Source organism: Ambystoma mexicanum, chromosome 7q, assembly GCF_040938575.1.
Source record: "Ambystoma mexicanum isolate Mex_15411 chromosome 7q, UKY_AmexF1_1, whole genome shotgun sequence".
Classification (NCBI taxonomy): Eukaryota; Metazoa; Chordata; class Amphibia; order Caudata; family Ambystomatidae; genus Ambystoma; species Ambystoma mexicanum.
The window spans coordinates 1,091,760,710-1,091,775,826 of NC_090941.1; the positions used below are offsets into that span (position 1 = coordinate 1,091,760,710).

Sequence of the window (15,117 nt, forward strand, 5' to 3'; positions counted from 1 at the left end):
GAAGCATTTTAGTAAGGCCTCTTGTATTTGTACTTTAATAAGGAACATACAGTGTACAGGTACAGCAGTAGTTAACAAACATTAATATTTGTGTAATGAAAGGAAATTCAGTTGGTAAACACTGGCATGGTACTATTAAGTGGTAGTTTATGTGAGCAGGTGGAGAATTACTGCTCTAGCCAAGGTGGTACAGCTAGCTGTCGAGAGGAATGGTTTGCAAACATGAATTAATTTACAAGTGTAAGCTATGGCATTGACTTGCCTGTTAAGGTTTAAGGCTGAGTCAAGGTAAAAGCCCAAGGTTTTTACCTCCTTAGAAACTTTGATATTTATACCGTCAATGTTGAATGATTTAAACGGTTTGCTTAATTTGCTTAGTCTTACCGTAGAGCCAATGTAGAACCAATAAGCAGGAGCGCCGTCTTTTCATCGTTAAGACGATTGGCCATCCAGGCTTGGAAAATAAGGTAACTTTTATTAAGCAAGGTTGAGTTGATGTGATGATCGCCAGTGATGGGAATAAGAATTTGAGTGTCATCTGCATAGTTAGTGTAGGCGACACCCAGATTATCAAAGTCATCGAAAAGTGGCTTGGTGAAGATATTGTACAACGTGGGAGAGACACACGACCCTCGGGTACTCCACAGGTGATGGGTGCAGGCTCAGTTGAGGCAGATTATCCAAGAAGGATTGTATCCTGGCAGTGGCTTTGGTGGAAAAGTGCGCATCTGACGTCAAATGACTAAATAAAACTTTGTTTAACTAAATCAAAAGCATCTAAGAGATCCAAGAATATAAGGAGGGCAAGCTTCCGTTTGTCCTTTATCTCGTCCATTTGACTTTTCAGGTCTATTAGAGCAGATTCTGTGCCATGTTTAGGTCTGAAACCTGACTGATGGAGTTCGAAGAGATTGTTGGCTTCAGGGTGGGCCTGTATCTGTGAGTAGGCCACTCTGTCTAGAATTTTTAAGAGAAATGGAACAGTCGCTATTGGTCTGTAATTGGTTGGACTGTTGAGGTCAAGATTGCGATTTTTTAAAAGAGGGAGGACCCATGCATCTTTTAGATTGGTTGGGACGGTGCATGTGGCAAAGGAAGAGTTTATTAAGGTAGTGATGATGAATGGCGCATGATCCCTAGCTGCCTCTTTGATTGTAGGTGCCGGGCAAGTATCCGCTTGGTATCTAGAAAGTTTAAGGGAGGCTATTATGCCCACGACTTAATGGGTAGAAACTGGGATGAATTTGAAGCGATAACATGATTTTGTGGGAATTGCCTGCGACTCACGCAAGGGCATGTCCCTAGAAAGATTGAGATTTCTATTTTCTCTTGTAGGAGAGAGATTTTTTAGAGAGCGCCGTTTGAATATTTGTACACCAAGTCTTGTCCTTGATACAAGTTTCAGTAGGAGGAGTAGGGGACTCTAATTCTCTTAAGATTATGAAGAGTTCTCTCGTACTAGAGTTGGCTTTATTCATTCTGTCATTATAGGTGTCCCTTTTAGTTTGAAGGATGTCAGATTTATATCTAGTGGAGATTTTGGAGAATTTTTCCTTATTCAAAACTGTAGGGTTATTTTTCCATAAGGATTCTGCTCTCCTTTTACTGTTCCATAACACTTTAAGATTCAGGGAAAACCAGGAGTTTAAGTGTGCTCGAGGTTTACCTTTGCACATTTTCAAGGTCACTATTTTTTCAATGGCTTGTTTGATTGTAGAATTGTATAATACTACCAGAGCTGCAGGGTCTGAGCTAGTGTAAGTGGAATTGGTAATAAGTTGGAGTAACGGTAATAGGTTCTCCACTGTTGTGTTATGCTTGTTTCTAGTAAGTGACGGGGGGGGCCTGAAGGTTCCTCAAATTGGTTTGTGAGCTATCTTGTAAGATGAAAGAGATAAGGTGGTTGTCAGTCCAGGCACAAGGTTCATTAGATATTATGTTGGTATCGCAGTTGAGGTCAGCTAACAGACTAGGGTTCTTTCTTTAGTATGTGTTGGCGCATTGATGCAGTGTGTGAATCCTAATTCAGTGATCGTATTGCCGAGTGCTAAAGCATTGTCATCATTCAAGTAATTAAGTCCTAGACTGAGGTCTCCTAGTAGTATTATTTGTGAACTAGGTGTTGTATTTATATTAAGTAATGAAGTGATATCTTCCTCAAAAGTAGAGATAGGACCAGGTGGTCTATACATGAGGTGCATAATTATAGTGTGTGACGTAGTGAGTGGCAATTTGACTGTCAAGGGTTCTCCTGAGGGGAACAGGAGATGTGGGAGGAACCTGAGTTCCAATTTTGTTTTGGCAATGAAGGCAATGCCGCCTCCTCTGGATGTTTCTCTATCTAACCTTAATATGGTATATAATATTCTGGTATAACTAGTAACAGAGTTGGTCCTGCTGCTGCATGAAGACAAGTCTCAATTATGGCTAGGAAATCTAGTTGGTTTCAGACAATGAGGTCAGCAATGTCTAATGCATGAGCTACCATAGATCTGGCATTTATAAATGCACCTTTGATATGTGGTAAGTCATTGTCAGGTGGGTTTGGCGGATAGGGCACAGTTTTCTTTCGAGTTTGGTTATTGGTAGAAATAACGTGGTTAAGCTTTTGTTTGAATCTCTTCTTTAGTGAGGTTTTGATATTTGGTTTGTCACTTTTGATGGTTGGCGGTTGAAAGTCCTTTTTCAGTCCTGATGCAAGTCTGTAATTTCTGAAGTTAGTAGAGAAAGGTTGGCAAGGTGTTGGCCAGGTGGCATATCATTGGATCCATTGAGCTGGGGTTAGTAGACAGTTAGGGCTTGTGACAGTATTGCAAATAGGTGTAGGGTTGTCGGTGACTAGTTGTAGAGGTGGTAAGAATTTTGTCAGTATTATAAGATCTGACTATGGTAGTGGAGTAGTCATTGTAAGAGAAAGCCGAGGCTCATTAGGCATGACCATAGTGGTGTTGGCTGTTACTAAGGTGTTGTGTATCTGGTAGTTGGCCTTAGAGGCAATAATATGTAAAGGTAGTGTTAGTATGAGGAGGTAGCTGAATAGCGACAGTATAGGCAAAGTAGTTGGGGAGAGGAAGTGCATGACTTACTTAAGGTGCAGGTGCAATATACATATATGGCGGAAGTTCTGTTGGTGGTTAAGGAGGGCAGAGCGTACGTTCATGAAGATGAGAGTAGTTAGTTCAGTTTGATGGTATCTAGACAAAAGTATAAGGCAGTTCTGTGGGTGAATGTCCAATAAGTAAGTCCGCGGACCAAATGGTGATATCACACATTTTTATGATCTACCTTTGGGGCATTTAAATAAAATGTACTGCATGGATTAACACCAAAATTTGCAAAAGAACGCTTTTGGGACCAGGCCACTGCCCCTTGCGCAGATTTGGTACAAATCTGTGCAGCGGTTTGGGCTGTAATCGCGAGCAAATAAATGTCCATTCATGTCTATCCTATGACGTTCCCCCGTTGACGAACCCACACAAAACTTTGCAAAATAATTTACATTTATGTGATCTCATCGAGAATATTTTCTCAAAGACAATTTGATGGATTTAAAAAAAAAGAAATGTTCACAGCAAATATATACAGGGGAGACCCTCCGCAGTCACCCCATATATCGCCACATTGGTTATTACCCCAATCCAACCCCCCACATATATGTGCAGTGAAAAGTGCTCAAAGAAAATTCTATTAAATCCTTTTCAACTGAATCTTCTGCGATGTGATCTACGTATACCAATAATTCTAAGTTGGCTACATCCTTTTTTTGCTACGTTTTATGCAGATTTCTCAAACATCACCAAAGATATAAGCCACCTAAAAATGTTTCTTCCTACGAGTTGAACAATTTAAGCATATCTACTAGGTTGCTACCGCAGACCCTGTAATATAGATATTCATCCGGGCAAAGCGGTAATGGAAATGAGTAGGTAAAAATGACAGGATATAAACTTAGGCAGGGTGGAAAGAGAGGACATAGTGGTAAACCTGGTACCCATGCTACATATGTTCGCCATCAATGGCCTTGAACGGTACTTTACTTTGTATGTTCATATAAACTCACTCTAGGTTCTTCATTATCTGAAACGCGTGCATTTTGAAATGGAAAGTGGAGAGAAAATATCATTTGATGCAAATGGAGATGCACCTGCCAACTATGATATACTTAATGTCCAGATATCCCAGGATGGAGTTTTGGAGCTTGTTAAGGTGGGAAAGCTGGACCCATTAGCAAGAGGAGGCAAAGATGTCACAATCAACGCAAGTGCCATTTTGTGGAGTGATGGATCCTCTCAGGTGAGTTTGGAAATACAAATGGAGGCGTATGAGGACCTTCTTTGGCCTGGGAATTGTAAATCAAATGTCTTTTTTGATATATAAAACTTGCATGTGAAATTGTTGTCATAAATCTCACTACGGAGGAGTTGTCTTCACCTTGAACTATCAACTGTTTACTAAAGTCCCAAAGCAAGACCAATAGTTGACTGAGAAATACAAGAGGCTTAATTTGTTCTTTCTGTGTTCAACTGAGAGTTGAGCATACTGTAGGGGAGGCATGGTATCACAAGTGTAACACTGACACAAAAGGTACAATTTGTAAAATATTTATTAAAGTTTCTGGGTTTGGAAAGACTTCTACTTTGCCTGATAACTAGGATGGGACTAGTCTCAACCATCAAACAATAAATAAAGCAGTCCTAGTAGCGTCCGTCAAATCAAAATGGCCTATGCTAACAGCACCTAATGCCTGCCCTATCTCTTGTACAAAAAGTGTATAAAGGAGAAATGTATATAAACGAAAATCAGTGTTCAAATATAAAGAATAAAGGCAGCTGAATCAGCTCTTCTCCCCACGTTAGACAGTACGGAGTAAGGCGGTCCTTGTAGGCAGGAAAACACACTCTGGCTCTGGTTTTTAACACAAAAACAGTTCAAAAAGTGGGTCGAGGTCCGTCTGGCCTTCCATGTTAAAGTCGCTCTTTACAGTCTTCCAAGCAACGTTCAACAAAAAGTACACGCTGTTCCCCCTCTGTTGGGCTCAAGCCACTTCAAACAAAATGTTTACAATACTTGCAGGGGGTTCCCTTCACCAAACCTATTACACTTCATGTCTCCCTCAGTCAGTCTCGGACCATTTCCGGATGTTGATGACTTTTGAATGTGCGTGGCTTTCTCTACAGACCTGCGCAGGACCACTTGGACTCAAAGTTTAATGTTCTGCATTTTACTCTCCCCTTCTCTCTGGGTTAATTTTAATCACTTCGCTTTTATTGTTCTTTCACTTTGTCGCTACAAACAATTCACCTTTCACTGAGACTTTTGAGTGGGCTACTTCTTTTCACCAGACCACTCCGTTACTCAGTATCGCTGGTTTCACAGCTATCCTTACTTCAAAGTTCATTCACAGATCTGCCTTTTTTGGCATCTCACCCACACGCATGCAGCCTTCACTTGCAATATAATGTTGAAATTTTAATCTTTCCTTAACACACACAAGTCTCTCAGGTCGTTTTCCAACTCACCGGCTGTGCACGTTTCTTTCTTGTCTTTACAGTTTCCCAATTCATGAGTCAGACTTGGCCATGCCTCCCCAACTCTGCCATTCACCCGGGAGGGTCACTGGTGTACTTGAAAGACAATGCAGCCTTCTGCTTTGGGATGTGGCCTTCTCCACATGTCTTTTGCTGCCTTTTGGAGGCAACAACCTCCTGTAGGGAACTCCTGGGGATTTAGACACCCTGCTCTCGTCCCTTGATCCGTCACTCTGCTCCAGTAGGTTTGCCTTTGCCCCAGAAATTCTGCTCTTACTCGTGTTCCACCTAGCTCAGAGTTTGTCTCTATGTTCTGCCTTTTATCTGTGTGAGGAGAGCTAATTAGTATCAGATGAATGCACTTAAAGTCAAGTGCCTCACTTTGCCTGACCCGATTAGCGGGAAATGTCCAGTGCGATGTATAAGAGTTAGTCTTATTACTCTAAGTCACCGTCTTCCACGCCCAGTGTTTGTGTAGAAACGGGGGGAGTTGGGATATCGAAGCATCCAAAAAAATAGAATGGATTAGGTGTACAAAAAAGGGGGGATACCACGTCTCAGCATCGGCTGCCTCACCCGCACTCCCTGAAGATTACTCACCCAGGTGATCCTCCCGGACTGGTGCACCCCTAGGGCCTGGATCCAACGGCAATGCCTGTGCCCTAGCCACCTGAGAGAGATATCCCTGGGGACTAGTAGGCGAGACACCCTTTGGTTTCTCACAATACTTTGAGCAAGTTTAAATAATTCACCCTTGCTTTTCAGAATGTAATAATTATTAAGCAATTGGGTGGTGGAGGGGGTGTTGGAAACTCAGGGGACCATGAAGGTTTGGATTCTGAGCAGAACAATCCACTATCGATGACATTTGTATGCTTCAACATATCTCTCACAAGTATGCAATTGCCAAAATGTGCCTCTATATGCAGAGTTCCAAGATTTCTCCCAAGCCTTTGACCTTATAGACAAATCTAAGCTTAGGGTTTAGCTAACGAATCTGGGCCTTACATGAAGCATTGGGAGATCATGATTGCCCTATATGCAAACACATTGGTCTAGCTCTTGGAAATGAGTTAGAAGCTCGAAACAGGAAGAACTGGTGCACTCAAAATTGTTTAAACAATACAACTGGACTCATGGGCCCATTGCTGAAAGTTTATCTCAGTAACCTGTCGAGACCTACTCTACTCTGCAATTCAAAAAGTTGAAAGTGCCAGAGGTGAGACATGCAAATTGCAGTCGAAAACAAACAAATGTTTCACAATGCTTTCTCCTGAACTGCTCTGTGTGTACTGCTCCCTGTATACCACATTGCAAGGCGTCTGAAACGTTGATGCTTTCTCCCGAACCTCTCCCTGTATGCCACGTTGCAAGGAGTCTGAAACGTTGATGCTTTCTCCTGAACTGCTCCCTGCATACTGCTCCATGTATACCACATTGCAAGGAGTCTGAAATGTTGATGCTTTCTCCTGAACTGCTCCCTGTATACTACTCCCTGTATACCACATTGCAAGGAGTCTGAAACGTTGATGCTTTCTCCTGAACTGTATACCACATTGTATACCACATTGCAAGGAGTCTGAAACGTTGATGATTTCTCCTGAATCGCTCCCTGTATGCCACGTTGCAAGGAGTCTGAAACGTTGATGCTTTCTCCTGAACCGCTCCCTGTATGCCACATTGCAAGGAGTCTGAAACGTTGATGCTTTCTCCTGAACCGCTCCCTGTATGCCACGTTGCAAGGAGTCTGAAACGTTGATGCTTTCTCCTGAACCGCTCCCTGTATGCCACATTGCAAGGAGTCTGAAAAGTTGATGCTTTCTCCTGAACCGCTCCCTGTATGCCATGTTGCAAAGGGTCTGCAAGGTTAATGCTTTCTCCTGAACCGCACCCTGTATGCCACAATGCAAGGAGTCTGCAAGGTTGATGCTTTCTCCTGAACCGCTCCTTGTATACCACACTGCAAGGAGTCTGAAAGGTTGATGCTTTCTCCTGAACCGCTCCCCGTATACCACATTGCAAGGAGCCTGCAAGGTTGATGCTTTCTCCTGAAATCGCTCCCTGTATACCACACTGCAAGGAGTCTGAAAGGTTGATGCTTTCTCCTGAACCGCTCCCTGTATACCACATTGCAAGGAGTCTGAAACGTTGATGCTTTCTCCTGAACCATTCCCTGTATACCACATTTCAAGGAATCTGAAAGGTTGATGCTTTCTCCTGAACCGCTCCCTGTATGCCACATTGCCAGGAGTCTGCAAGGTTGATGCTTTCTCCAAAACCGCTCCCTGTATACCACATTGCGAGGAGGCTGAAAGGTTGGTGCTTTCTCCTGAACCGCTGCCTGTATGCCACATTGCAAGGAGTCTGCAAGGTTGATGCTTTCTCCTGAACCGCTCCCTGTATACCACATTGCAAGGAGTCTGAAAGGTTGATGCTTTCTATGAACCGCTCCCCGTATGCCACATTCCAAGGAGTTTGAAAAGTTGCTATCTTAAAAGCTGAATGTGTCTGTGAAGTGGGAACAGCAATAATCCTCCTTCTGAGTGACTTTGTCAAAAACATCAGTTTCATAGTTTCATCCTTTTCAAGCTCTGCCTGGAAGGTTAGGTCGAAAATGGACACAAATGGTCATGTAAATAAGGATGATCAGTGAGGCAAGAAGCTTGAAGGAGCATAATTGAGTGGAGCACATGATATGATATGATATAAGTCATTTATAATGAGCCTGTACACAAGGAGGGGAAACAGAAAGGAGGACAAACAACAATATTACTAGGCCTTGTGTCATTCAGATTGTGCTAGTGCAGGAAAGAGGGGAGGGGAGAAGTGCCCGCGGGGTTGGGAGGTGAGGAGAAGTGCAGGTGACTCAATAAGTGCTGGCAGAGGGTGGCTCTTAAGTGCAAAGAGAAGGGACTGTATGGTTACAGATACAGACCCTTAAGTGCTGAGGGATCCTGGAGGCAGTGTGAGGACAACTGGACATGCAGGAGCCTGGGCCTGAGTTCAGGGGTGGCAAGGTGACCGGCGTGCAGGGCTATCGGGGACATTAGCAGGGGTGAGGAAGAAAGAAAGCGGAAGATAAAAGGAATGTCTTGAGTTTTTTTGCCTGATCCAGCGGTGGTTCTGCTGAAGTTTGAGAGAGGCAGAAAGGCTGTTCCAGAGAGAGGCCCCAACTGAGGAAAGAGATCTGCCACCTATTCTCTGCTTGGAAAAGTGTTTGACCCTCTGAGATTTGGAGGTGGATGAGCGAAGAGCTTGAGGAGGAATATGTTTAGGAAGAGAAGTAGTGCAGTCCCAGGCCCCAGAAAGGCTTGTGGACGAAACAAAGGGTTTCGAATTTGACTCTTGCAGCCACAGGGAGCCAGATGGAGAGATACGATCCCTGGGTTTGAGGCTAAGGACAAGTCTTGCAGTGCTGTTCTGCATGAGTTGTAAAGGTCGAAGAGTAGAGACAGGCAGATTTAGAAAGAGGCTGTTGCAATAGTCCAGCCTGGAGAGGACCAGGGCTCTAGAGACAGTGGGCCTCATTCCGAGTATGGCGGTAAGGGATAGCGGCCACCGCTAACGAGAGCGGTGGCGGTAATCCCTTACCGCCATACTCCGAGTTCCCTTTGCGCCATGGAGGTTTTAACACCTGCTTTTAGCAGGTGTTAAAAACCATGGCGCTAAGGGACCTTGATGTTAATTACGCCACCGTAATTTACGGTGGCGTAATTAACGCCTTCCCCACTCCCATTATGCCCTATGGGGCAAGAATGGGAATGGGGAAGGGTAAATGGGGATTGGGGAATTACAGCCCCGCCAACCTTGGAATGGGGCGGTAATTCCGCCATCCACCAAGGCGCTGCCGGTCTGGGTATGGCGTCAACCAAGGCGTTAATAGCGCCATTGGTTAGCGCCGTACTCGGAATGAGGCCCAGTGAGCTTCTGGGGGAAAGTGAGAAAAGGAAGAATACCTCTAAGGAGGTGCAGCTGAAATTGTGACTTCATTGAGACATCAGAGATGTGAGGAGGGAAGGAGAGGGTGGAGTCGAAGATGACACTAAGGTTCTTAGCTTCACAGGAAGGAGCAGGAAGTGGGTCCAGGGTGGGCGGCCAGAAATAGAGAGAGAGGAAAGGAGGGAGCATGAGTCTCGGTGAGGAGGATCTCGGTCTTACTGGCATTAAGGCAGGCTTCATTGGCAGCACACCATTCATGAATTGCCACCACACAGTCTGGTATGAGAGAAGGATCAGAGGTAGCTGAAGAGAGCCTGATGGAGAGCTGGGTGTCATCCGCATAACATTGAAAGTTAGAACAGAATGTAGTGATGCAGTGGGTCAGAGATGCCAGGTAGTGGTTGAATAGCCAGGGAGAAAGCATAGACCCCTGGGGAACACCACAAGTAGAGAGAGAGAGATAAGGCCCCAGTTTGTCCTGGGAGGGTCAGTCAGTGAGAAAGGAGGCCAACTAGGACAGGGCCTGGGCAGTGATACCGGGTTGTCACAAAGGCCATTGAGCAGGATGGCATACTTGACAGTGTTAAAAGCAGAGAATAGATCATGGAGGATAAGGACAGAAGGAAGATTAGACTCAGGATTAGAGAGCTGGTATTCAAATGTGTTCAGGAGAGCAGTTTCCATGCTCCTGGCAGCTCTGAAGCCAGACTGGTAGTCGTGGAGACAACCAATATATTTAGTATGCAGATTAAGCTGGGAGATGAGCAGCTTTTCCAGGAGTTTGCCCAGGAAATGAATGATGGAGATCGGGCGATAGTTAGCCTGAGAGGAAGGATCGACAGAGGGCTTCTTAAGAAGGGGGTTTACAAGGGAGTGCTTAAAGGTGTGGGGAAGGTTTCAGTGGCAAAGGAGTGATTGCAGAAATCGGCCAAGGCTGGAGCCAGGGTGTCAATGTGGTCCTTGATGGTTCTGGATGAGCAGGGAAGAACCTGCTTTGATGAGACTTTCATAGATCAGACTTGTCTAGAAACATTCTCAGGGGTGAACAGGGGAAAGGAGGAGAAAGGAGATGGGGAAGTGGCCAAAGACGGGCCGGGGTGAAAGAGGAAGAGGCGGTAGAGGAAGAGAGAGTGGGCAGTATTTCCTGAGTTTTAGTGGTGAAATGAGAAGCCAGGGCCCGGCAGAGGGTCTGGGAGGGAGCAGGAGAAGTAGAGACTGCAGCAGGATTGGCCAGCTCCTTGCAGATTTTGAAAAGTTTGGTTGAGTTGTTAGATGCTACAGAGACGCAGGCTTGGATGTAGGCTCTCTTCTTAGAGAAGATAGAGAGTCTGTACTGCCTTTGGCGCAGTCGGCAGGCTAGTTTGGCAGAGGGTGCGCCTGATGCCCTCCACTTCCTCTCAGCCGCCCTACACTTGCCATTTAAGGGTGGCGAGATCAGAATCGTACCAAGAGTTGCACTTGGAAGTGGGCTTCAAGCGGATCCTCATGACGGGGCCAAGGACATCAGAAGTGTTAGAGATAGAGAGATGAAGGTTATAGAGGGCTGTGTCAGAGTGTGAGTCAGCCAAAGGTGTAGGAAGAGGAGAGAAAGTGGCAGCGAAACCCTCCACTGAAACACGCTTCATGGGTTGGATGACCGAGAAGGTAGGTGGCAGTACTGGGGATGGCTTGACATGAGGGGTAGCGAGAGAGAGGTCAGAGGAGAGGATGGGCGAGAGAGAGAGTATGCAGTGAAGAAGAGCAATGGGTGTGTGGTAGATTTGCATGGGATGTACTGTTTGCTAAGTGGGGGGGCAAGTTCATGCAGGGATTTGAAGACAAGTAGAACAATGCTGACGAAATAGCGATTTCCCACTGGAGCAGGCAGATTGTATCAATGTGGCAATGTTGATCACCATATTTAGCAAAGGTGCATAAAGGGAGGCTATGAGGAGGCTAGCACAGACGTCCAAGTGTCTAAGATCCAGGGATAGAGTGAGGAGTTTAGTAGGTAAGGAGTGGTGAGATGTTGTATAATGTCAACAAAGTTGACCCTAGCAACTTTTGCTATAAGGGTGATGAAGTGATAAAGATTAAGGTTGCCGTCAAAGAGGACTTCCATTCCTTGGGAGAGGGGAAAAGTGAATCGGGTTGGAAGGAGATGAGTGAGAGGAGCAGAGGAGCAGTAGGCTGGAAGGTAGATTACTTTGGTCATTGTTGAGATCAACATAAGACATCAAAGTGCCACCCAGGAGCAGATTTCAGACAGTCAGTTTATTTCAAACAAAGAGGAGGTGAATGGTAAGTGTGGAGATGGAGAAGAAAACGGGGGATGTCATACACAAAGAGGTGATCAGAGGACAGAACGCACCAGATACGTTGTCCAAGGGAGGAAGTGTAAATGGTTAATAAAAGGAGCCCAGTATGGATCCTTGCAAGACCCCAGCAGGGAGCAGAGGTGGGGCAAAGGTTTCGACATTGCAAGAGATAAAAAAGATATTATCAGAAAGGTAATATGTGATCCATCTGAGACTGGCCCTCTGGATACCAAGGCCCTTGAGGGCCTGGAGTAGAAAGAATGTATCCACAGTATAAAAGGCAGCTGCGCACACAAGGATTAGAATGGAAGAAAAGGACACTGAGCAGAGGTGAGGTTAGAAAATCCAATGAGGGCTGATTCAGTCAAGTGCCAATTGTGAATCTCTGATTGAAGCGGATTCCTAACATTGTTCAATTCATAGTAGAACATATTCACTGGAACCTAGAAATATAAGGATCCAAGAGGAAAGAGGGAGGCGCGAAGCCTGTTGATAGATGATGGGATGGCAAAGGGTGTGTTGATTGCATTTTTAGAAGAGGAGTGACAGTTGTCACCTTGGAGCAGGATGGACAGACACTGACAGAAAGGAAGAATTTCAATACAGAGGAGATATGGGAGTTTGTGGGTGGAACAAGAATGTTCGGGGGGGGTTTAGGAGTTGTAAGAATAGACCTGCTTTTAGAAATATTGTGATCGGTGGAGAGTTTGCAAGGTTGAGAGCATATGTTAGGAATAATATTGATGAATTAAGATAATTTGGCAGAGGATCAGACAGAAGTGAAGGTGAGAAGAGCCTCTGTGTAGGTGATGGGAAGTGAGGGGGTGAGGTAATTCCATCACTTGCGCAGGTAACACTGAATTTCAGTTTTGAGTAGGGTGATAACAGGATATTTTTTCAGGGCTGGAGACATGCCATATCAAGAGTGAACCTATCAGCTGGATAGCGGAGGTCAAAGGGTTGAGGGCGAACCAGGATAAAGTCAAAGAAGGCTTGTGTGTCATTCGGGCATAGAAGGTACCCATCCTGACAAGAATGTGCTCATGCTCTTAATTTGTGAAATTCATCCCAAACTCTTTGGCCACTGGTCACAAAACAACATTGAGGCAGTTATATAGCTACCTTTCTGGTAAATGGTGGCATGTATATTGGGATAGGGAGTGCAGTACCAATTTGTAGTAGCCATTATTGAGATGAACTTTAGAGAAAAATGCTGCTCCATTCAACATATGATTTATGCCACTTATCCAGGAAACAGGGTGCCCCTTGACTCAGTATTGAGTGATTAGGCTGGCACATCTCGTCCCCATTTCCCAGGGGATAGGAATACATACCAATTAAATGATGCCCTGATCTGCAAGAGATTGTCTCCTCCTGAACCTGCTTTGGCAGAATAAAAGCCACAACAACATAGTGATCTGCCATATATAATAGGGCATTCACTGTGTAGTGGGATTTGACAAGCTGTAGAGTGTACACCACCACTGTCTGGTTGTCGCTTCCACCTTTGTAGATGAGCCCATATAGAATGCAGATAAAGGTAAATTCAGCATCAGATGTGGAATTTAAAATGCAGTGGCTTTTCACTTCTATATTGCGTAAAAATATCCCCATATCCCCTGCATTATCCTTGTAGTTCCTGTAGGACCTTAACTTATCCCTGGAAGACGTGTTTGTCTGCATGGTAGCAGTGCATCATGGTGAGAGCTGGACTTCAACTTCTCATCATCTGCTCCTAGATAACACTGAACATAACCCCAGTATTGATGAGGGAGTTCATAGAGGGTCTCTATGGACTGACCCTTCATTTCTAGTAGCACAATGCCACTGTTCTCAGCATGCCTGACCCATTTGACCCAAAGCAGGGCCTACAATCCACTCATGAGGCTAGTCTATGCTACATCTCTCACGCTCTCAACAATCTGACCCAAAGACATTGCACGTTAGCCTTAACGCACCAGTTCAGGTTACACTCTCATTAGTATTGAGCAGTCCATCACATGTGCTTATATGTCTGCACTCAAAGCGGAACACGCCAGAGCAGAAATGCCATTAACAGAGCTCACCCTTTGCCGTACATTCTTCATGAACTTGGAGGAATAACTACCTGCAATAGCTTGTGGTTTAAGAATACTATTGCCTGAAAAAGGAGGAATGTCAAAATGCTTAGGCCTTATACATTATAGAACTGCCCATTTGTTCATCTTTTGGCTTACAAAGTAGAATGATGCGTGTATCGCTATTAGACAATATCTTTATTTGTGGTGCAATAGTCAGGCACACTGTCCTTGAGCTGTTCTGTAATGTTGGTTGCATTTCTTGACCACCTGGGCCCCAGATTGCTGGGCTCACTGATGTCCAATTATATGCAGATGTACCCGATGAGAATCCAGAGCGGCCCTGATGCACGAGGCACCGTCATCATTGAATACACACAGCCACATTTAACAAAAGAAGATCAGGTCACGCCAACTCGGGCAGTCCCAGCTGTGGTCTGGTAAAACAAAAATCAGGAAAACACACTCTCCTGTGCTAATATGGCCAGCCTTGTTGCATGTGGTTGGCAGATATTTGCAGACGATCAGTCAGAAGGGGAGGCAATGAGTCAGAATCTTTCAGCCATCTTGTTTTGCCCCTGCTTGGCTGCCACATAAACATTCTTAGTGCACTGCTCCACCTATGGCCACCAAGCATGGTGCACAGACCTAACAACATAAGGGAGTCTTCCTTAGGTGAAGAACATGTTGTGCGAAGATAGACGCATCACCAATTGTGGTGTCAGATCTACAAAGTCAGCAACAGTGGGCTCCAAGTGGACTGTTGGGCTGTCCCGAATTGCTGGGTGGATCGGCTGTGCCTATTCGTTTTCTTGGAACGCTGCGTGCCGTGCGCAAGAGGAAGTTTTCTGTGTGCGAAACAGGACACCAAGTAATGAACTTTTATGGACTAGACTTGGCCTAGATTCTCCTTCCTTTCTTTTTTCTCAAATTGGAATTTCTGCCGTGGCAGTTTTAAGGAGTCTCTTGTGTTTGTGCTTGTGTTTGTGCTTATCCAGTATCTCTTTTCTATTTTGTTGCAGTTCACTAGTCTTGTAGCTCCGCCCCCTGCTCGCTGCCCTGGCCCCCTGCCAGCTGCCAGCTTCCCTACTTAGCCCGTGCACTAGCGCATCGCGTGTGCGAATCGAAGTGGGCTCCAAGTGGACTGTTGAGCTGTTAGGCAGTGAGGCTGGGAGTGCTGGGAGCGCGGGACAAGTGAGTGTATATTTTCTTTTATGAAATTTGAGTCCTAACTTTGTAGGTCTGGATTAAATGGTATCAAGTTTGCGCAGTGGGCGCCCCATGAAATCGTCTCCG

The 15,117-nt window shown here is 45.1% G+C and overlaps 1 protein-coding gene across 1 annotated transcript in view; it reads left to right on the forward strand.

The window, feature by feature from the left end:
* The window catches only part of LOC138528196 (vomeronasal type-2 receptor 26-like), a 294,308-nt gene that overhangs the window by 202,501 nt on the left and 76,690 nt on the right, over window positions 1-15,117 (forward strand). The window contains exon 4 of the mRNA XM_069639649.1: window positions 4,066-4,293. Within this exon, the coding sequence (XP_069495750.1) occupies window positions 4,066-4,293 (228 nt within the window). The remainder of the gene's footprint in view (window positions 1-4,065; window positions 4,294-15,117) is intronic.